The sequence below is a fragment of the Lucilia sericata genome, unplaced genomic scaffold (assembly GCF_015586225.1).
Source record: "Lucilia sericata isolate MDLA Ls3-8-SP2 unplaced genomic scaffold, ASM1558622v1 Contig000495F_arrow, whole genome shotgun sequence".
Taxonomy (NCBI): Eukaryota; Metazoa; Arthropoda; class Insecta; order Diptera; family Calliphoridae; genus Lucilia; species Lucilia sericata.
The window spans coordinates 165514-187400 of NW_023994509.1; the positions used below are offsets into that span (position 1 = coordinate 165514).

The 21887-nt window shown below is 33.1% G+C and overlaps 5 protein-coding genes across 5 annotated transcripts; 4 read left to right on the forward strand and 1 right to left on the reverse strand.

The window, feature by feature from the left end:
• LOC119605545 (adult cuticle protein 1-like) lies at window positions 1–751 on the reverse strand. The gene is made up of 2 exons (XM_037958732.1): window positions 677–751; window positions 1–538 (listed from the first exon to the last, which is right to left on the reverse strand). Exons 1-2 carry the CDS (start codon window positions 680–682, stop codon window positions 227–229), a joined length of 318 nt encoding a protein of 105 aa, XP_037814660.1. The 5' UTR covers window positions 683–751; the 3' UTR covers window positions 1–226.
• A 6352-nt stretch (window positions 752–7103) lies between these two features.
• Window positions 7104–7945, forward strand: LOC119605537 (adult cuticle protein 1-like). Its single transcript, XM_037958713.1, has 2 exons — window positions 7104–7190; window positions 7266–7945. The coding sequence occupies exons 1-2, from the start codon at window positions 7185–7187 to the stop codon at window positions 7671–7673; spliced, it is 414 nt and encodes a 137-aa protein (XP_037814641.1). The 5' UTR covers window positions 7104–7184; the 3' UTR covers window positions 7674–7945.
• Window positions 7946–12709: 4764 nt separating this feature from the next.
• LOC119605536 (adult cuticle protein 1-like) lies at window positions 12710–13287 on the forward strand. Its single transcript, XM_037958712.1, has 2 exons — window positions 12710–12805; window positions 12880–13287. The coding sequence occupies exons 1-2, from the start codon at window positions 12800–12802 to the stop codon at window positions 13270–13272; spliced, it is 399 nt and encodes a 132-aa protein (XP_037814640.1). The 5' UTR covers window positions 12710–12799; the 3' UTR covers window positions 13273–13287.
• A 1040-nt stretch (window positions 13288–14327) lies between these two features.
• On the forward strand, window positions 14328–18571 carry LOC119605546 (adult cuticle protein 1-like). Its single transcript, XM_037958734.1, has 2 exons — window positions 14328–14401; window positions 18115–18571. Exons 1-2 carry the CDS (start codon window positions 14328–14330, stop codon window positions 18554–18556), a joined length of 516 nt encoding a protein of 171 aa, XP_037814662.1. The 3' UTR covers window positions 18557–18571.
• A 2265-nt stretch (window positions 18572–20836) lies between these two features.
• On the forward strand, window positions 20837–21469 carry LOC119605540 (adult cuticle protein 1-like). The gene is made up of 2 exons (XM_037958718.1): window positions 20837–20906; window positions 20995–21469. The coding sequence occupies exons 1-2, from the start codon at window positions 20901–20903 to the stop codon at window positions 21430–21432; spliced, it is 444 nt and encodes a 147-aa protein (XP_037814646.1). The 5' UTR covers window positions 20837–20900; the 3' UTR covers window positions 21433–21469.
• Window positions 21470–21887: the final 418 nt, after the last annotated feature.

A 21887-nucleotide genomic window follows, 5' to 3' on the forward strand; every position in this document is an offset into this window, starting at 1 on the left:
TTTATTTACAAAGTTTTGCTGGATTGATAGAATTCATGAATGAGTAGTAAAGAATGAGAAAAAAATCTGAAATATTTAAAATATGAAAGATGAACACATAACAGAAATTGTATCCTGTACTAGAGGAAACAATAACAAAACTATAACTAGATTTCCTTTGCTGAAATTATCATACTGGCAGTTTTCAAGTGACTATTTATGATTACATTGAACTAGATAGTGTGACTTAGATGGTACCGGGAGCTGGGGCTACATTAACATTGGCTACTGAGTTGAGATGACCAGCCAAGGGGGCAGAGTGTACAGCACCACGAGTCTGGGCAACATAACTAGCATGACCAGCTACAACAGCGGGTACAGCGGCAGGAATTCCAGAAACAACAGCACCACCCCAAGGCCAACCAGAAACGACTGGTGAAGAAACAGCAGTATATGAGAGAGGACCACCAGCAACTTGGGTGACTACACCACCCCAAGGAAGTATGGAGGATTGTACACCCAAAGCCAAGGCCAAAGTGAAGAGGGTAACAATTGCGAACTGTGGGAAATAATAATTACATTTAGTTTATTATTTTGTTAGAAATTATAAAAATAGGTTTATTTTTTAATAATTATTCCAATTAAACCTCAACAAAACTTTAAGGTTTCATTCCAGATTGTTAAAACTATAACTCACTTTCATTTTGTTGTTTATTAATTAATTATATTAAACTAAATATTGTCTTGTTAGTTTGAATTTGAATTCTATTCTGATTTCATTTAAAAATATTAACCTATTTTTATATCAAAAAGCTCTCAAACAAAACATCAATATTATTTGACTTAATAAAATCTGTTTGAGGCTATTTTATCTTCAATTGCCATTCTTTTCACGAACAATATAATACTTGTATTGAACAATTACTTAGGGAGAATAACAATAGCAGTAGGTCTCAAACAACCCCTTTTCAAACAAGTACTTTCGGTACCTTAAAAGTACATGTTACGGTTGCATTGAATGCTTTAATATTGTGATCGGCTGCCATAATCACTAGGGGCCGAGAACAAACAAATTGCCATTAAAATTTCTACTAACACGCAAACTTACTTTTAATAAGATTATGAACATATTTACAGAAACAGGTCATTGTATTTCTATGTGTGTTGACCGCAGCTTTACAGATGTAAAAAAACCCAGAAACTTGTAATTCAGAAAAAAATAAAATATTTACAGCAGACAATTAGACTCAAATTAGAACACTTACATATAAATAAAACAGCCAACTCCCAACACTTAGAAAACAATACGAGTAAATTATATAATGAATAATTTAAATTGATTTCAAAGAAGGTGTAACTGTATTAAACATGTACATTAGGGTGAATTTTTTGAAAAAGCTCGAGAGTCACCTAATTTGGGACATATTAAACAATTCATGACGAATGATTTAAATTAGGGTCAGGGCCCCACATATATACTTAATCATTTGTTTTAATTATTATGGTTTAATTATTACCCACCTATGTATATAGAACTTGCCCTAAATATTTAAGGGGCTTGAAAAAGATTTTGGAATATGAGTTTATATCGTATAGACAACTTAACTTTTTTGGGATACCATTTAGTTACTTAAAATATATCTATGTATAATGACTGGAATATTAGCTTCTCAGATACGATTTCCAATATCAGATTTTCTGAATCTTGGGAATAAAACAGTAAATAATTATATCAATACCTCTTACAGTTTAGCTGTTTCTGTGACTTCATCTTCGAATCTTATGTACCCACCATCAAATCATGTATCGCAATTTTCAAGTGAATTTCGATTTACTATATAAATCGAATAATTAATAAATTTTTTTAATGATTTGATTTCCTTTCCTCTAATAGTCAATTTTGGACCGATCCTCCTAAGATTTTATAAAGATTTTGGTTTCAATAAAACTTGTTATGTCGAATGTCAATGCTTTCTAAGTCTTATATGAAAGCTTTGATCCAATATTTGCCGATACTCATAATATCTGACAAAGATTTTAGATCCTATAAAACTAGTTCATGACGAATTTTATTGGTACTTTTAAGTCAGTTATGGCCGTTAATATCATTCTATGAGAAATACCATTTATAAGGCATAAGGTTAATTATGAACCGACCCTAAAAAGATTTGACAGTTAGAATCTTGTTCCTATAAAACTTGTTTATGTCGAATTTCGTTGTTTTATTATAATTTTGAAGAAGTTGCTTATGTAGAATTTCGTTGATATTCTTTAATGTTATGGACCGAACCTCTTAATATTTGCCAAAGAGATTTTAGCTTCTATAAACCATGTTTGAACTTTAAAGTAATTTTCTGAGAGGAACCTTAAATGGGGGGTACTGTTAATTATGGGCCGATCTCCATAAAATTATTCAGAGATACTTTAGTTTCCCTAAAACTTCTTTACGTCGAATTTCGTTGTTTTACTATAATATTCAAGCAAGTTATGAGCGTTATAGTCATTTTCTAAAGGGGACCTTACATAGGGTAAAGTCAATTATGGAGCGATTATCATAAAATTAGGCAGAGAGATTTATGTTCTTCTAATACTTGTTTATGTTGACTTTATTTGATTTACTAGAATTTTGAAGCAAGTTATAAGCTTTAAAGTAATTTTCTGAGAGGTACCTTATATTGGGAGTACGGTCAATTGTGGGCCGATCACCATAAAATTTGGCAAACAAATTTTTGTTTCCCTAAAATTTGTTTATGTCGAATTTCGTTGCTTTGCTATTATTTTGCATCAAGTTATGAAAGTTATAGTCGTTTTCTGAGATAGATTTTATATAGGTGGCAGGTTCAATTATGGACCGATCATCATAAAATTTGGTAGTGAGATTTATGGTCCTCTTAAACTTGTTTATGTTGACTTTGGTTGATTTGGAATTTTAAAGCAAGTTATGAGCTTTAAAGTAATTTTCTCTCCTTATATGGGGAGTAGGGTCAATTATGGGCCGATCTCCATAAAATTTGGCAGAGAGATTTAAGTTGCCCTTAAACTTGTTCATGTCGAATTTCGTTCCTTTGCGATCATTTTGAAGCCAGTTATGAGCGTTATCGTCGTTTTCTAAGACAGACCTTATATGGGGGGTAGGGTCAATTATAGATCGATCCTCATAAAATTTGGTAGGAAGATTTTGTTCATATAAGACTTGTTTGTATGGAATTTCATTGACATACAGATGTTTTTAAACCAGCTATGACTGTTTACACTGTTTTTCGATGGGCCGCTTATATGGGGACTATACGAAAACATGGACCGATATGGCCCATTTTCAATACCAAACAATCAGCATCAATAATAAATATTTATTAATTTCAGCTCCTTAGCTCTTCTCGTTCGGACTTTATCGTGCTTTCAATGGACAGACAGGCTTAGACTTTAATAAGGAAGGAGAATATATGTACATACTTTCATGGGTCTTAGATGAATATTTCGATGTGTTACAAACGCATTGACAAAAACGATATACATATATATATGTTACATATAACATAGTTTTCTTCATGTTGATCTACATCACCGGAATTTTCCGCGTTATATCTCGAAATAATAACCAATGTCGCATTGATAAAATGATGTCCTTGTGTAAGGGTTGTTTATACCATAAATTAATATAAGACTTGGTCTCATTTCCATCGTTCAAATTTTGTTTGAGATCAACTACAAAATACTACTAAAACATTCTCAGATGCTTCTTCAATATAGTATCTGTGAACCTTCGACAAAAAACCAATTATTTGCAAAAAGTGAATTTTAAAGGAGAGCAAGAAAACAATTTTAACAAGGCAAAAAAAAAAAAACGTTCCAAATAAGTTGATTTTATCAGTGTCATGTCTTTGAATCTAGAAGACATAGGTTTACCCCGACTAGACAGAAATATCCCCCTTTATTTTGTTATGTTGAGTACAAAAACTGGGGAGCTTGTCGTATGTCGAGATAAGTGATTTTGTCAAATGTCCACAGCTATATATTTTCATAACAACATTAATAACTCTAACAAATCCAGTAAGGGTCGGTCCATTATCGGATCTATTAAGCCACTTTTTTCAAAAAAAAATCTTTTTAAAATATTGATTCATAAATATAAATGTTAAGATGAGCGATTTGTTAAATCAATATTCAGGTCCACCTTATGTAAATATATATAGTCCGCCTTTCGGGTAATTTCATATCAAGTAACACAACTCAAAAAATCGATTTGGATGAAATTTGTAGCTTTATCGGTCAAGAACTGCCGGTCTTAGAGGGGGTCTAAGTTGGACAATTTGGTCATACAGGGATTTATTGAAATGAGTGTAACTTTTTACCTATCGGAAGATATCGATTTTAAGAGATGGATCACTTGACACGAAATTGCCCACATGTATACCGGTTCAAAAAACAAATGTTATTTATAAAGTAAACTTTTGTTTTAGTTAAAAACTTGTTTGGGCCTACCCTAATATTATTATAAACATTTTACTAAAAGTAAAAAAATTAACTACAAGAAATGGTAAACAAAATTAATTTTTCCTAGTAATTATATTATGAGCTTTTAAAAAATGCAACAATATCCGGTTAAAAAACTAAAAGAGACTTTAAACAAATTCAAAACTCCTCCATTGCTTTACATCTAAAAGTAAAAGAACTTATAAGTTATAACCAAAAAAAGAGAAAAATTGGTACAAGAGGGTTATTCTTATCACTAAAAATGTAGTACGGAAAAAATCCAGAAAAAATTAATTTTAATTTGAAAATCTTGGGCAAAAGTTCAATAAATTTACTTTGATAAATTGGAACAAAATATAAAATAATTTGTTGTAAAGATCGTTTTATTACCGCCGTAAATACACACAGAAAAAAGATTTGTTGGAAATCAGTGATAATTACAGAAATTTGATAACATTAACAAAAATTTGGTGTTAACTATTAAAAGTCTTACATCATAACAGTTTTTCTATAGCTAGACCTATAAAAATATAATTGTAATAGAATTGAAGTTCCAATAAATATTTAAGTAGTTATCATAAACGAAACATACGTTTATCAAAACTATTGAATAAATTCGGTAGATGTAATGGTAATAATTCAGCAAATTTATAAGTGAAATCCAAATATTGGTGTTTGCAATCAAATTTTATAAATCCCAACTGAATAAATAGTAGCTTTTTTGACATTGAAAAAATAAATTAAAATTATTATTAAAAAATAATTCGAAAGAAACGAAAAATTAAGAAATGGATGCAAACGTTTTTATCTCAGCAGTTGGACGTTAATGATAAGTACTAAGAAGATATCTTATGATTTGCATGTGCATATTTGCTACATTGTCCTTAAATATATAATAACCTCTTTAAAACAATATTTTTAAAATTTTTAGGTTTTCAATATTGTGCATCAAATGTCTTTAATATGTGGCTTAAATACATTACAAGGTATCGCCCTCTCAAATACCTCTTTTATGCTGGTATAAAGAAGAAAGAGTCCAGAAATGGCGAAGGATAACACCATAATTTCTGTTATTAATATTAATTGTGGTCATAGGCTGATAATTCGTATATAATATTTAAGGTAAAATGACACAGAACGACAAATTTTAACCCAGAGTACTAATTATACTTTTCTAAAGGATTCGACAAAGCTGAATCCGAATCTGTCATCAAAATTTCTTCATCACATCTGGGATTCGATGTCATGTCCTGAAGTTTGAAAAATGTCTATTTTTAGCACTTTTTGAGACAACTTTATCTTAAAATGTTGTATGTTATCATCTGAAAGTACATTCTGACAACTTTAAAATGTGACATATCTTTTTTCTTTTTCTAGATATCTTCACCTAAAGCTTGATAAAAATAATAAATTGACAAAAACTGCATTTTTTCGTACATTTCGCCTTTATATTAAATTTTTTATGTTATAAGTTATATATTCCCAATTTTTACATTTTTGCCTATATAATACTTTTTGAATTGCTGTAATTGCTGAGATATCATCCGTTGAAGTTGACGGATGGACAGACATCGTTAAATGGAATAAGAATGTGATTTTGTATTGATTGGACCATAGGTGTGGATCCAATATTTTTGTTGTAAACAATATTTACAAAGCATAATACCCTCCGCATTATAGTACTGTAGGCTATTAATACCATGAATATACCGAAAACCATGTGTTTTTAAGCTTTAGGTAAAGATAAGAAGAGAAAGGATATGTTAGATGATAGGCAGAATGGACTTTCAGATGGTGTACAACATTTTATAAATAAGATTGACTTGGCGCTGTTATAATCTCTCAAAAAAGGACAAAAATGGTGTTTTCCAAACTCCAGGTAACGATATCTCAAATTCCAGATGTGATGTAGAAAATTTGGATTCAGCATGGCTCAATCCTTTAGAAAGGTATAACTCAGGGTTCTCTGACCGGTTCTGACCGATTGGTGTATGATACATAGATATGTATATCTCATGAATATAAATGATCAATAATCTCATGGAAAACATTTTGTGTTCTTATCAGCCTATGACCATTTTATTCTATGTATTTTGATAAATAAAATAATTAATAAAAGCTATTTTAAAACCAAAAACAAAAATAAAACGTTAGTTATTATTATTTAATCCAACCAATAGTTTCGGTTACTAACACCGAATTCGAATTTTATATTCAGTTGTGTGTACCAATAATTCAGCAAGAGAACATTGCTTCTACCATATATTCGGCTATTCTAATCGAATTTTAGTATAGTTGTTGCAACCGACCAAATTCGATTGGCAACAAATTCGGTTAACACAACGAATCTGTTTTCTCTGTGTATCTAATAGAGTGTTTTGTTCAATAAATGTTTACTTCTTTGAAAATAACAACTTGAACTTGTGCTTTCAATGAGCTGAAGGTCATCCAAAATTTCTTTGTTCTCACATTTCATTAATAAATGCATGCATGTAAATACATATGTATGTATGTTTGCATTTAGATAATATGAATGTGAGCAAAATAGGTTTGTTTTATCTAACTTGTTTTAAATAAGGAGATATTTGTAATAAATTATGTTTAAAACTTAGATTGAGAAATATTTCATATAAAAACCTGGACATTTGTGAAGTAAAATCAGAATAGAAACTGAGTTCATTATAGAAACATAAAGTTTAGTTTTCTGAAAACGTTAATTAAAACACAATAAAATGAAAGTAAGTTGTTAATAGAAAAATATTTAAAACATGGATTAAGAGCTATTATTAAAAAAAACTATTGTTTTTTTGCAGTTCGCTATTGTTACCTTGTTCACTTTGGCCTTGGCTTTGGGCGTTCAATCTTCCATCATTCCCTGGGGTGGTGTAGTCACACAAATTGCTGGTCATCCACTTGCTCACACATCCGTTATATCCCCACTTGGTTTACCTTTGGGTGCTGTTGCTCTTGGTCATGGACCAGTTGCTGTACACTCACCTGCTTCAGTCGCTGTACATGCCCCCGTAGCTGTACCTCACGCTATTTCTGCAGCCGTACATGTTCCCGCTGCTGTTCCTGCTGCTGTACATGTTCCCGCTGTTGTAGCTGGTCCCGGTAGTTATGTTGCCAAAACTCGTGGTGCCATCCACACTGCTCCCTTGGCCGGTCATCTTAACTCAGTAGCCAATGTCAATGTGGCCCCAGCTCCTGGCACCATCTAAACATAGAATTTATTCATCATCACCATCAACGTATTAAAGTTTTCCGCCTCTCCAAAAAGTGTGATATGATTTTAAAGAGAAAAATTAAAAAATTCTAAATTAGTTCGATTTTCGTTTAATGCAGGGTACATTTTAAATTATAATTGTAACTTTCTATCCTTCTTTATTTCTTTCTTAATTTATTCTTTTCTATTCTTTCTTTTCTTTTCTATTTCTATTGTTTCCTAATTTCTTTTAACAATAAAGCAAATACTTTGTTAAAAAAGTAAAAAATTATAAAAAAAATGTATTTTGACTCTCATTAATTTTTAGAAATATGGAATGAATTCTATGGAATCTGTTCTGTTCTAACTTTTTCACTATTATAAGTAGATCCGAGCTAAAAAAAAAAGTTATTATTGCTTTATTCCCTAGCCATAGATCATAGTCTTATGTCGTAACCGTCTGTCCATTTCATTTATGTCGATCATGTCTGGAACAAATGAAGTCAGGAAAATACTACCTTTAAAAGTTTATTTCAGATCTTATATGAGATTAACTAAAACATACTACTAAAGCATTCACAAATCCTTCTACTTACATATAAGTGCTTCTTTTAAATTAGATGATAAATGTGGATACGATCTAACACAAAAATAGAAATCCTTACTAACACTTAAGGTACATTCACACTTATCAAATTCGGCCCCTCTGTCGCATCTTTTCTAGGTTTTAGAACTGGAATGACTTTTACCAGGTTTTTGGCTATTACGAGGCTGTTTACTGACTTGTTAAAAATCATAGTTAGGTACTCAGCTCCCAGCTCGCCAATGTGTTTCTGTCGGGACCAATCTCTGCAGATGAAAGCGGAACTGGTTTTCGTACATCTGTCTCAGATATTTACTGCATGCTTGAAATTGACATATTTCAAGCATTAAATGGCAGGATGCAAGGGTAATATTTATACCCAAACCAGGGAAACCTAGCTATGCAACACCTAAGTCCTATCGACCGATAAGTCTTACGTCCTTCCTACTTAAAACCTTGGAACGGATAGTCGATAGTATGGTTAAAAGCAGTATACCAGACAAAGACCTTAAATTTAAGCAGTATGCTTATGTAAAGGGACGATCGGTGGAAACCGCTTTAAACGAAGTCGTCCACTACATAGGTGCATCCTTTGATAGCAAACTGTATACACTGGCGGTATGCATTGACATTGAAGGCATTTTCAATAACTTGCACACTGATACTCCACTCCCTAGACCAGTTTTATGTTGACCGGGTGCTCCGTAACTGGATGCAACTAAATGCTAAATAACAGATGGATAAGCTGCGAGATGTACGATATATCTATCAGGAAAAAGGTATTTAGCGGTATACCGCAGGGTGGCATTTTGTTACCCTTTACTCTGGGTTACCACGATTAATAGCCTCCTAAGGACCCTAACTGAGAAACGACATAGACCTGTCTGCTATGCAGACAATGTCGTAATACTTTTAAAGGGAACGGATCCAAATTACTTGTGTAGAAGTGTCAGCTCAGAATATGGCCTTGAGCTGAACTTATCCGAGAGGCCTCTATGTTAACCCGGCGAAGACGCAAATTTCTACGTATAGTGAACCTTGCTTCCTGGGCAAGAAGATACCGGTGACAGACAAAGTTAAGTACTTAAATGTAGTCCTCGACCGGAAATTAAAACGGAGACATCATATAGAGGATAGGATCAACAAGGAAAATCGGTGCTGGCGATATGTAGGAGAACTACAGGCATGAAATGTGGTCTTGTAATTAGACCAATTCTAGCTAATGCTTCAATAATCTGGTGGACTGCTTTGAACAAAAAGTGTAATATCAAAATACTATAGGGAGTTCAGCGTACATGCTGCTTGGATATAAGTGGTGCCATGTGTACTACTTCAACCAAAGCTCTGGAAACGTTGCTAGATATCCCACCCATTGAAACATATATAAGATATGAGGCGGCGCTTACAGCCGAACGGCTCTTTACTATAGGCGAACTGGTCAAAAGCGTTTATAGGACACGTCATCAATATATACTGGAAGGTTATACACAATCATCGGACGTGCCTGATCGGATACCAGACACAGAATATGTCGGACACTTTGAAACGCTGATCCCAGAGAGAATGTCTTGGTCAAGCGGAACATTAGAGCAAATACCAGTAGTAATCCGTTGTTACACGGATGGCTCTAAACTGGGGGATAAAGCGGGCCTGGGGTTCTATATTGAAGACCCAGAAACAGAAATATACCACCATTTATCTAATCATAACACAAGTTTCCAGGCAGAAGTCCGAGCAGTAAGGGAAGGTGTAAATTGGATTAGAATAAATATGGCGCCCATAGGGCTTAATATATTTACCAACAACCAGAAGGCAATTAGGGCTATATCAGGTGATAGAATTAAATCTTAGACCGTATTGGACTGTAAGAAAGCTTTAACTGAATAGTCTCCCAGAGGTAAGGTTTACATCATATGGGTACCAAACCACTCGGGAGTAGTCGGCAACGAAAGGACGAGTGTATTAGCTTTAAAGGGAAGGGAGCTCGAGGTAGTTTACCTGACAAGCGCAAAAAATTCGACGCTACAAAAGCTGAATTAAAAATATGGGTGAGAGAATACCATAAGGCCTCTTGGAATAATGAAACGGTGGGTAGAACCACGGTGGGTAGAACCACCCATCTCCTCAAAATGAGCTAATCTGAAGTTAGTATGATGGTACGTATTCTGAGTGGACACACAGGAATACGAGCACACCTATACAAAATTGGCCGTGAGGATTCAGATGAATGTAGAGCATGTGGAGAGGACAGTGAAATTCTGGAGCACTTTTTTTGCCACTGTCAGGCATTCGTCGATATTAGATCCAAGTTTCTAGGAAGTGATGTTATTACGGAAAATATCATTCCTGACTAACACTGATTGGAAAATTCAGACTCAATTTAGATCGTGCACTACCCAAAATCTTGTTGGTCACTTTTTACTTCCTCAGTTCATTCCACTGCAGTCACACACAAATTGCGAAATAGAAACAAGATCCTCAAAGTGCCTGTCGATAAAGAAGCCATGTTAGCTACATATAAAACGATTGGTCGGTTAGTGGTTAATTATGCATCTCCCGTGTGGTCACCTTTTCATAGTGATACCCGGTGCAGAAACATTCAAAGCTGCCAAAATGCTGCCCTAAGGACTGCTTACATATTACCTCGGAACATTATCTACACAAGGAAACGAAGGTCCCATACGAGGAGAACATAAGTAGTTCAGCTTTGAAGGACATTCATAGAGATTCTACCAATTCCTCCTCATGAACGTCGCACCGTCCATAGCAAACACGAAGGAAAACCTGCTGCGCAGAACAAGAGTAATTCTGGCACAGCTAAGATCGGGATTTAGCAACAAGCTTTAATGCCTTTTGATCTCGTATAGACCGTGCCGCCCCTAATAAATGTCTATCTTGTGCTCAAGGTCCACATGACTTCCACTACATACTCAAATGCTTAGCCAACCCTATTTCACTCTGTACAATATTAGATATAATATATCTATTTCATATGATTTATATGCCCTTATTTGGCTCCATGTTTCATATGGTCAATATTAATACGTTCTGGATCAAAAACAAATGATTTTTAAAATAAAATTTTTTTTTAGTTAGAAACTTATTTGAAAGATAAGGTAAACAGATTTATTTCTTAGCGATTTTATTATGAGCTTTTAAAAATGACAATATCCGGTTTGAAAACTAAACGAGACATTATCCAAATTTAAAACTCCCCAGATATATTCTCAAACTGTTAAAAATCGTTAAACTAAAAGCACAAATTCTTACAGGTGGGTTTTTTTTGTCACCAAATTAATAGGGACAAAAACTTAAACTTAAGTTTTGGTTTAAAGTTAAAGTTAATTAACTTGGACAAAAGTTCAATACATTTACATATACGTTGATAAATTAGAGCTCTATTACAGCTGTATTTAATTTAAATCTCTTGATCTAATAGAGTATTTTGCTCAATAAATATTTACTTCTTTCAAAATAGCAACTTGAACTTGTACTTTCAATGAGCTGAAGGTCATTCAAAATTTCTTTGTTCTTACATTTCATTAATAAATGCATGTATGTATGTACATTAGGGTGGCTCAAAATGGATGTAGCTGTTTCTCATTGCAAATCAAAATTTAGATCATTCAATATTTGGTGAGCTGGATCAAAGGAAAAATTTATTTTTTTAAAACAAATGTAAAAGAAAAACAAGTAAGAATTTATAGTAGGGCATGGCCGACCATTAAATACCCTACAACAGTGATAAAGTTCCAAATTTTGATTCTTTTTTATTTTAGTAATGGGATTTAAAACTACAGAATGTAGAATATCATCGTGAATTTTGACCATCAAGTCATTTTCTGAAGGATAGTTTGTAAGGAGAATAGGGTCAAATGAAGCCCGATCATAACGAAAATCAGTATCACTAGGGGGGCTAAGCGAAATAATGGACCGATTTCAGCCATTTTCAATAGGCTTCGTCCTTGGAAAGGATTTTCTTTAAATTATTTTTAAATCTACACAAAGACAGACTGACAGACAGACAGAAGGACGAACGTATCTAAATCGACTCAGAAAGTGATTCTGAGCAGATTGGAATATTTTTGGGTGTTACAAACATCAGCATAGACGCATAATACCCTCCCCACTATAGTGGTGTAGGGTATAAATATGGCAAAAACTTTAAAAAAATATCAATCCTTTCATCTAGCTCACCAAATATAGGGCCCAGAACAAACATTTTAAGAAACTGTATCTTAGAATGAACCAAGTTTTAATTATAGGTTTGAAAATATTTTCTCCATAGAAACGAAGCCGCCCTAAAGCACATACATACTTACATATATATACATACATATGTATGTGTAGTATTAATGTAAACTAAATATGTTTGTTCTAACTTTTTCCAACTTGTTTTACAAATGGAGAGATTTGTAATAAATTATGTTTATAACTTAGATTGAGAAATTTTTCATATAAAAACCTGGACATTTGTGAAGTAAAATCAGAATAGAAACTGAGTTCATTATAGAAACACAAAGTTTAGTTTTCTGAAAACTTTAATTAAAAACAATAAAATGAAAGTAAGTTGTTGCTAAATAAATATATAAAAAAATGGATTGAGTGCTATTATTAAAAAACTATTATTTTTTTGCAGTTCGCTATTGTTACCTTGTTCACTTTGGCCTTGGCTTTGGGCGTTCAATCTTCTATCATTCCCTGGGGTGGTGTAGTGACACAAATCGCTGGTCATCCACTTGCACACACATCCGTTATATCCCCACTTGGTTTACCCTTGGGTGCTATTGCTCTTGGTCATGGACCAGCTGCTGTTGCTGTACATCCACCTGCTGCTGTCGCTGTACATGCTGCACCTGCTGCCGTCCATGTTCCCGCTGCTGTTCCTGCTGCCGTGCATGTTCCTGCTGTTGTAGCTGGTCCCGGTAGTTATGTTGCGAAAACTCGTGGTGCTATCCATACTGCTCCCTTGGCCGGTCATCTTAACTCAGTAGCTAATGTTAATGTTGCCCCAGCTCCTGGCACCATCTAAACATAGAATTTATTCATCACCACCATCAACGTATTAAAGTTTTCCGCCTCTCCAAGAAGTGTGATGTGATTTTAAAGAGAAAAAATTAAATAATTTTAAATTAGTTCGATTTTCGTTTAATGCAGGGTACATTTTAAATTTTAATAGTAATTTTTATAGTATAATGGGCCATATCCGGTTATACTTTCTTACTTTGTTTTATTTCTTTTTGTAATTTATTCTTTTCTGTTTTTTCTATTTTTCTTTACTTTACTTTTGTATTTTTCTTTACTTTACTTTTCCTTTTCTATTGTTTCCTAATTTCTGTTAATAAAGCAAATACTTTGTTAAAAAAGTGAAAAATAATAAAACTGCATTTTGACTTTTAACAAGTTTTAAAAATATGGAACGAAAAATTATTCTCTGGGTCAAAAAAAAACTAAAAAAAAGTTCGAAGCTATGTTCAAAAAACAGTTCCCGTGGACCGAACCGGTTGAAATTTGTCAGTGTTAAGTAAAGTTCATGACAATATCATATTATTTTCGAATTTTTGGAATTGAATTCGAAAATGAAAAATTATTTTTTATTTTTGATTTTCGTAACAATAGCAAAAAGTTATAAACCTAATGTACATAATAGAAGTGAAAGTATTTGTGAAATTGTTTAAAACATTCTCTATACGCATTTTAACTTTGTATGAATGATGCTACACGTCTTCTATTAATAATTAATTCATGTGGGAGTTCAAGGATTCCAGCTAATTTTTTTTTTTTTTGTAAGGGATGTGGCACGCCCACTATGGCTGGTATAAGGGTGTGTAACGCTTAGTCGCACAGTCACTCCTCTATGGGGGATCTGTTGACTTCGGCAACAGTGCCGAACTTATTCCGAATTATAGATTTCACTGTGTATCAGCCTTTTAACAGACTCACTCCAGTTATAAGGGCGGTTAACTCTTAGTCCCACAGTCACTTCTCTATGGGGTATCTGTTGACTTCGGCAACAGTGCCGAACTTATCCCGAATTATAGATTTCACCGTGTATCAGTCTCTCCTGGAGATTGCAATCACACTAAAATGGGGTCTTTCTCCAAAGTAACATATGTTACTCCCAGTAAAATATTTTCAAATTTTGGTAATAAGTATTGCAGGTAATGTACTTATTTCACACATTACTTGGTAATGAGTGGTCTTTATTAAAAAAATTGTTTCAGTTTATTGGATAGGATCTGTAGGCAGATGTATAGAGCGTAAGTCTAATAAGGAATTAGTTAATAGGTTTAAATCTAGTCGATATTAGAAGATTCTTGAAGAAATATAGATTTTTACCTATGTGTAAAAACTATTCTAAATAGCACCATAAAACAACTCGTTAATGGAGCATTGGGTAATAGAATAGACTAATAATAGACTAATAGAAAATAACTGTAAAGCCGGTTTTAAATCCGGAAAAGTCTGGTAAGCACATTTGTAACCAGTTATTTTTTGGTCATCGTCAAAAGTACTTACACTTTGCTCCAATAATACTTGCCTACTTACCGGGTAAGTAAAGATTTTGCTGGGATGCTCCCGGGGGGGAACAAATTTGAGGATTTTAACGACTTTGAGTATTTTTAACGATTTCCCAGATATGTTTATAATAATTTTTGTATTTAATTTATTTGGGAAGAGCAACGCTCCCTATTGCTTTATATTATCGTTAGCATAGTACGCAAACGTAACAAGTCCACTTTTTACAGAAATTGAGATTTTAATGCTGAATGGTAGTATAACTTGAAATACACATGATATAATCAAAAAATGACCTTATTTATACTTTAAACATGTACTTTTGCACCGGTATGCAAACGTGCTAAGTCCTCAAAACAATAAAAATATATAAAGAAAAAGTGCTAAGTCCTTACAATTTGCTATTATAAACGCATTAATTAGTCATGTAAAAAGAAATATCAAACATTTTGTACATCAACGTCTAGGAAATAGTGTGTAGATTGTAAAATCTTCAATTGAGTAAGAAATCATGGAATACTTTTTTAAAATAAAGTGAAACAAGTAAATATTGGCAATAAACTGATTTTCTTTAAGAGGGATGATATAGAGAATAGCTTAAGTTATAGACCGAATGTCGTAGTAGTTAGTAAAGAAATTTTGATTCCTATAAAACTTGTTAACTTCGAATTGAATCGCTATAACGCTACTTTAAGCCAGTTGTGCGCTTTAAAGTCGTTGGGGTTAGGGTCAAACATTGCAATATCCTCATAAAATGTTGTAAATAGTTTTTGGGTCCCATAAAACATGTTTCTGTCGGATTTCATCACTATTCTGGTATTTTAAAAACAGTTATAAGCTTTAGAGTAATTTTTTCAAGGGTACTTTATATGGGAGCTATGGTCAAATATGGACTGATACTCATTAAAATTAGTGTAGAAATTTAAGTTCATTAAAGTTTTCTCTATATAGAATTTCAAAGCTATACTGATAGGTGTAATGCATTTATGAGCGTTAAAAATGCTTTCTAAAGGGGATCTTATATGGGGGCAAGGATCAAATAAAGTTTGATGTCCGCCATTCTTTACTATATAATTTTTGAATACAAAAAATACCTTGCTCCAAATTTTATCACGATTACTACCTACTCAACATGTTTATTTCCGTTTAATTTATTTTTGGAGCAACCGCTTGTATGAGGGCTATAAGAAATAGTGGACCTACACTAACGAAATTTTATGCACTTCGTCCGAAGGACACAGCTAAATATTTGTATCAAATTATATAAAATTATCTTCAAAATAGAACCCGTACGTAAGGAAAAAGTTATAAGAAAATGTGCTAAGTCCAGCAAAATATAAAAATTCAAAATTTTCCTAAAAAAACCGCCATAAATATTCAACAGCATTACTTTTAAATGGTTTCACTACGAAATACAAGAGAAGTTATGAAGTTTTTTTGCTTCTCCTGTAAAATTTTCAAAAGAGGACTTGTTACGTTTGCGTACTAAGCTAACGATATATTATATTCGGTATGGTTGGTATAGTATATGTAATAACTCCTGTATGAGTAACAGATTGTTTAAAATTATTAACAGATTGTTTAAAATTAAAATTAATAGCCCCCATGTAACTGAAACCCCTGAATAGGGCTTTTGAGCACAAAATTTCACTTAATATACTCGTATTTCGACGAAAAGTGACACAAATTAGTTTTGTACTAACCTTGATGATTCTACCGAATTTTGTAATGATCGAGCCTCATATTCCCCTTTCATAGTCTCCTTCAAAAAATTGAACATTAATCCATCTATTAACTAAAACTAATAAATCGACTAAATCTGAATATCGGAGAAGAGGAACAATTCAACATTATGAAAAATAAATCACATTTTATTCTCATAACTGGTGTTGGGTATCATGTGGTCGACCACGACCGACTATACCTTCATACAGGTTTTTATACCCTACACCATTTTAGTGGGGAGGGTATATTGGATTTGTGCTGATGTTTGTAACATACAAAAATATTCGTCCTAGACCCACCTTAAAGTATACCAATCGGCTTAGAATCGTTTTCTGAGATTAAGCTATGTCCGTCCGTCCGTCCGTCTGGCTGGCTGGCTGTCCATGTAAACCTTGTGCGCAAGGTACAGGTCGCAATTTTCAAGATAATTGGATGAAATTTGGCACACACGTTTTATTCGACAAGGACGAAGCCTATTGAAAATGGTTAAAATCGGTCCATTATTTCACCTAGCCCCCATAGAACAGAACCCCCCGAAAAGGGCTTCTGAGCTCATAATTATGTTAAATATACAGATATATCGATAAAATACGGAACAACTAAGTTTTATAGAAGTCGTGATGACCCTGCCAAATTTCATAAAGATCGGGCCCCATTTGACCCTAGCTCCCATACAAAGTCCCCTTCAGAAAATTACTTGAATGTCCCAAATTAACTTATAAACACAAATATCGCGATGAAATTCAGCACAATAAAATATTATGTAAATATAAATATATTCACACAATTTTATCGGGCTTGGTCCATAGTTGCCCCTAGCCCCCATATAAAGCCTCTTTCAGAAAATTAGTTTTTCATCCATAAATTGCTTAAATGTATCGGAACAAGGGAATATTGAAGATAAATGCGATATTATGAAAAATAAATCACATTTAATATTCATAACTGGTGTAGGGTATCATATGGTCGGCCACGCCCGACTATACTTTCTTACTTGTTTATTCTATAATCTTTTGTATGAACTTTTAAGATTTACAATGTCCGGTAATGAAAACTAAACTGAAAGACTTTTACCAAATTTAAAACTCCTCCATTGTTTCACATCAAACTGTAAAAGAGTTCATTACCATAAATAGAAACTAATTAGTACATGAAGGTTTTTTGTCACCACAAATGTAAACTTGGAAAATTTGAAAAATCTTCCAAATGTAGACACTTTTCAATGCTGTTTTTCAAGCAAAACTAAGTAATTTAAATTTGATAAACTTGGGCAAAAGTTCAATATACATTCATATTTACTTTGATAAATTGGAGCAAAAATAAACGGTTTTGCTGTAAAATTAATTTTATTACAACTGTATTTAATTTAAATATTTTGATCTAATAGAGTATTTGTTCAATATATGTTTACTTCTTTGAAAATAACAACTTGAACTTGTACTTTCAATAAGCTGAAGGTCATTCAAAATTTCTTTGTTCTCATATTTCATTAATAAATGCATGCATGTAAATACATATGTATGTATGTTTGTATGTATGTAGATAATATGAATGTAAACTAAATAGGTTTGTTTTTTCTAACTTGTTTTAAATAAGGAGAGATTTGTAATAAATTATGTTTAAAACTTAGATTGAGAAATTTTTCATCAGTTCAGTTCGCTATTGTTACCTTGTTCACTTTGGCCTTGGCTTTGGGCGTTCAATCTTCTGTCATTCCCTGGGGTGGTGTAGTGACACAAATCGCTGGTCATCCACTTGCACACACATCCGTTATATCCCCACTTGGTTTACCTTTGGGTGCTATTGCTCTTGGTCATGGACCAGCTGCTGTTGCTGTACATCCACCTGCCGCTGTCGCTGTACATCCACCTGCTGCTGTCGCTGTACATGCTGCACCTGCTGCCGTCCATGTTCCCGCTGCTGTTCCTGCTGCTGTACATGTTCCCGCTGTTGTAGCTGGTCCTGGTAGTTATGTTGCCAAAACTCGTGGTGCTATCCACACTGCCCCCTTGGCCGGTCATCTTAACTCAGTAGCCAATGTTAATGTTGCCCCAGCTCCTGGCACCATCTAAACATAGAATTTATTCACCACCACCATCAACGTATTACAGTTTCCCGCCCCTTCAAAAATTGTGATATGATTTTAAAGAGAAAAATTTAATAATTTTAAATTAATTCGATTTTCATTTAATGCAGGGTACATTTTAAATTGTAATAGTAATTTTCTATTCTTTCATACTTTCTATAATTTATTATTTTCTATTTCTCTTCTCTACTTTTCTTTTCTTTACTTTTCTATTTCTATTGTTTCCTAATTTCTCTTAAAAATAAAGCAAATACTTTGTTAAACAAGTGAAAAATAATAAAAATGTATTTTGATTTTTAATAGTTAGTTTGGAAGGAGGATGTATATTCCATCAAATCAGAAGGAAATTATCTAGCGCCTAGGCATCCATACTATGGATTCTATGGATTTCATAGCACTCCTTTGCCAGTGTCTCAATATGATATCAGCTATGATAACTTTACTCAAAATTAGCTAAATTGCTTAAAGATCTTAAAAAATTTAAACAATGAAATTTTTATAAAAGAAATTTTATCCGAAATTTTTGAAACTTCCTTATATAGATCAAATATATCTTTAAGATCCTCTTCCGAAAGAAACAATTTTAGCAAAGTGAAAATATGTTTGAGATTCGTTCAAAAGTTATAAGAAGCTTTGAGAGCTTAAAACTCACTTGTCGGCTTCGAATGTTTAAGTTTGGAGACGTCGTTTCCATCAGTTATTGTGTTACGCCCAAATTGCGATATTGATTGAAATTTTATAAAGATTTTGACTAATTACCATGAAGTTTAAAGAGTTTTATTTTCGTTTGTGTAGAATCTTATAAACCCTCTCTCAAAATAATTTGAAATAAATTCCGACAGGTGGTAATTATTGACAGTTAGTTGATTTTAGAATAGGTGTAGAGTCAATTTTGATCCGATCTTGGAATTTTATAGAGAAACGCATAATACCCTCCACTATAGTAAAGAGGGTATTATGCGTTCGTACCGATGTTTGTAAAGCACAAAAATATTGGTCCCACACCCAACTTAAAGTATACCGAAAGTGATTCTGAGTCGATTAAGAGGCCGTAATTTTTAAGATATTTTGATCAAATTTGGACCATACGAGTTTTTGGCACAAGGACGATGCCTATTGAAAATTGTTGAAATCAGTCCATTTTTTTAACCTAGCCCCCATACAACCAGATCTTCCGATTTGGGGTTCTTAACTCATATCTACGTCAAATATACTACTATCTCTTCAAAACTAAGGGACAACTAAGTGGTATATTGTCATAAATGACCACGCCAATTTTTATAATGATGGGCCGTCGTTTGACCCTAGCCCCCATACAAACCCCCCTTTAAAAAATATCTTAAACGTTCAAAATTAACTTATAACCATTAGTATCTGGCGCTGAAATTCAGCATAACTAAGTTTTATATAAAAATACATCCCTTATACCAATTTGCTGGGGATCGGCCCATATTTTAGCTTAACTCCCATATAAAGCCTCTATTAGCAATTTTGTTTTTCATCAATAAATTGCTTAAATACAACGGAATTAAGGTAATTCAACATAAAGGTTTCTTTATGAAAAATAATTTTCCAAATATACTCATCATATAGTCGCCACGCCCGACTATACTTTTCTACTTGTTGTTTCAATAAATCTTGTTACGGACTTCGTGGCTATACCTTCTATTTATTTTTCAGAACGATATGAACGCTAAATTCATTTTCTAAAGGGGAGGGTGAGACGATCTTCATAAAGTTTGTTAGAAAGATTTTGTTTCTTATAAAATTTGTTCAAGAAAGTTAAGGAGAGAACTTAAAGGGGAGAGTCAAATAAGAGCCGATGTTCACCAAACTTAACATTGTATTTTCTGGGTTAATGAAAATATCTTGCCCTGGAACAGCCAGAAGGGTGAACTGATTTTCTTTAAAACTTATTGGCCATTCGAACTTTCATTAATTATAATTTAATTTTAAAAGTTAACTACATATATATTACTTATCAAGATAAAGTACATTTACATACTGCAATATATATGACTTAAGTTTAGTTTTCATTCAAATTCAACACTTTTGTTGTAATGCTAAAGAACAACTGAACTTGTACTTTCAAAATGCTGTGAAGGTCATTTAAAATTTCCTTATTCTCTGATTTTATTAATAAACCAATGAATGTGTAATAAATAAGCTGGTTTTTCTTGCGTATTTTAAAAATTATAAAATTGATTATAAATAAATTATGTTGGAGAAATTTTCATATAAAAACATGATCATTTATAGACTAAAATCAGAATAGAAACTGAGTTCATTAAAGAAACACAAAGTTTAGTTTTCTGTAAATTTTAATCAAAATGAAAGTAAGTTGATCCTGAAAATATATAAACATGGTCCTACTTGGCCCTTAAAATATTTTATCCTAAAACTTAAATTATTTTTTCTTTTCAGTTCGCTATTGTTACCTTGTTCACTTTTGCCTTGACTTTGGGCGTTCAATCATCCGTAATTCCCTTGGGTGGTGTAGTGACACAAATTGCTGGTCATTCACTTGCACATACAGGCGTTATATCCCCACTTGGTTTACCCTTGGGTGCTATTGCTCTTGGTCATGGACCAGCAGTAGTTCCAGCAGCAGTTCCTGCTGCTATTTCAGTACATCCACCAGCCGCTGTCGCTGTACATGCCCCCGTAGCTGCACCTGCTGCTATTCCTGCTGCCGTACATGTTCCCGCAGCTGTTCCTGCAGCTGTACATGTTCCCGCTGTTGCAGCTGGTCCCGGTAGTTATGTTGCCAAAACTCGTGGTGCTATTCACACTGCTCCCTTGGCGGGTCATCTCAACTCAGTAGCCAATGTTAATGTTGCCCCAGCTCCTGGCACTATCTAAACATTGAATTTTTTCTTCACTATCATCAACATTTTAAAATTTCCCGCCCCTCCAAGAAGTGTGTTATGATTTTATAGAGAAAAATTAAATAATTTTAAATTATTAATTTCGGTTTTATGTTTAATACAACGTACATTTTAAACTCTTATATCAATTTTCTATTCTCTTTAATTTCTCTCTGTAATTTACTATAAAAAGGTTTAAAAAAATTTTATTAAAAAATTATTAGAAATACATTATTATTGAATTAATTTAAAATTTTAACTTTTGATTAAGAAGTCCAACTTTTCGTTCGGACAATAGTTAGTGAAACAATAAAAAATATATTAATAACTCTTACAGTTTAGCTGTAGGTATCTGCGATTCGAATTCGGCTCGTTTCGGCATAATCGCATTTTTATACCCACCATCAAACAGGTTGAGGGGTATATTGATTTTGTCATTCCGTTTGTAAC

Bases quoted from the DNA above. Each gene is read 5' to 3' on its own strand.
- LOC119605546 (XM_037958734.1), top strand. From the start codon at position 14,328: ATGGGGTCTTTCTCCAAAGTAACATATGTTACTCCCAGTAAAATATTT. The intron at 14,402-18,114 runs GTAATGTACTTA...TTTAAAACTTAG, and splicing joins TTTGGTAATAAGTATTGCAG to ATTGAGAAATTTTTCATCAG.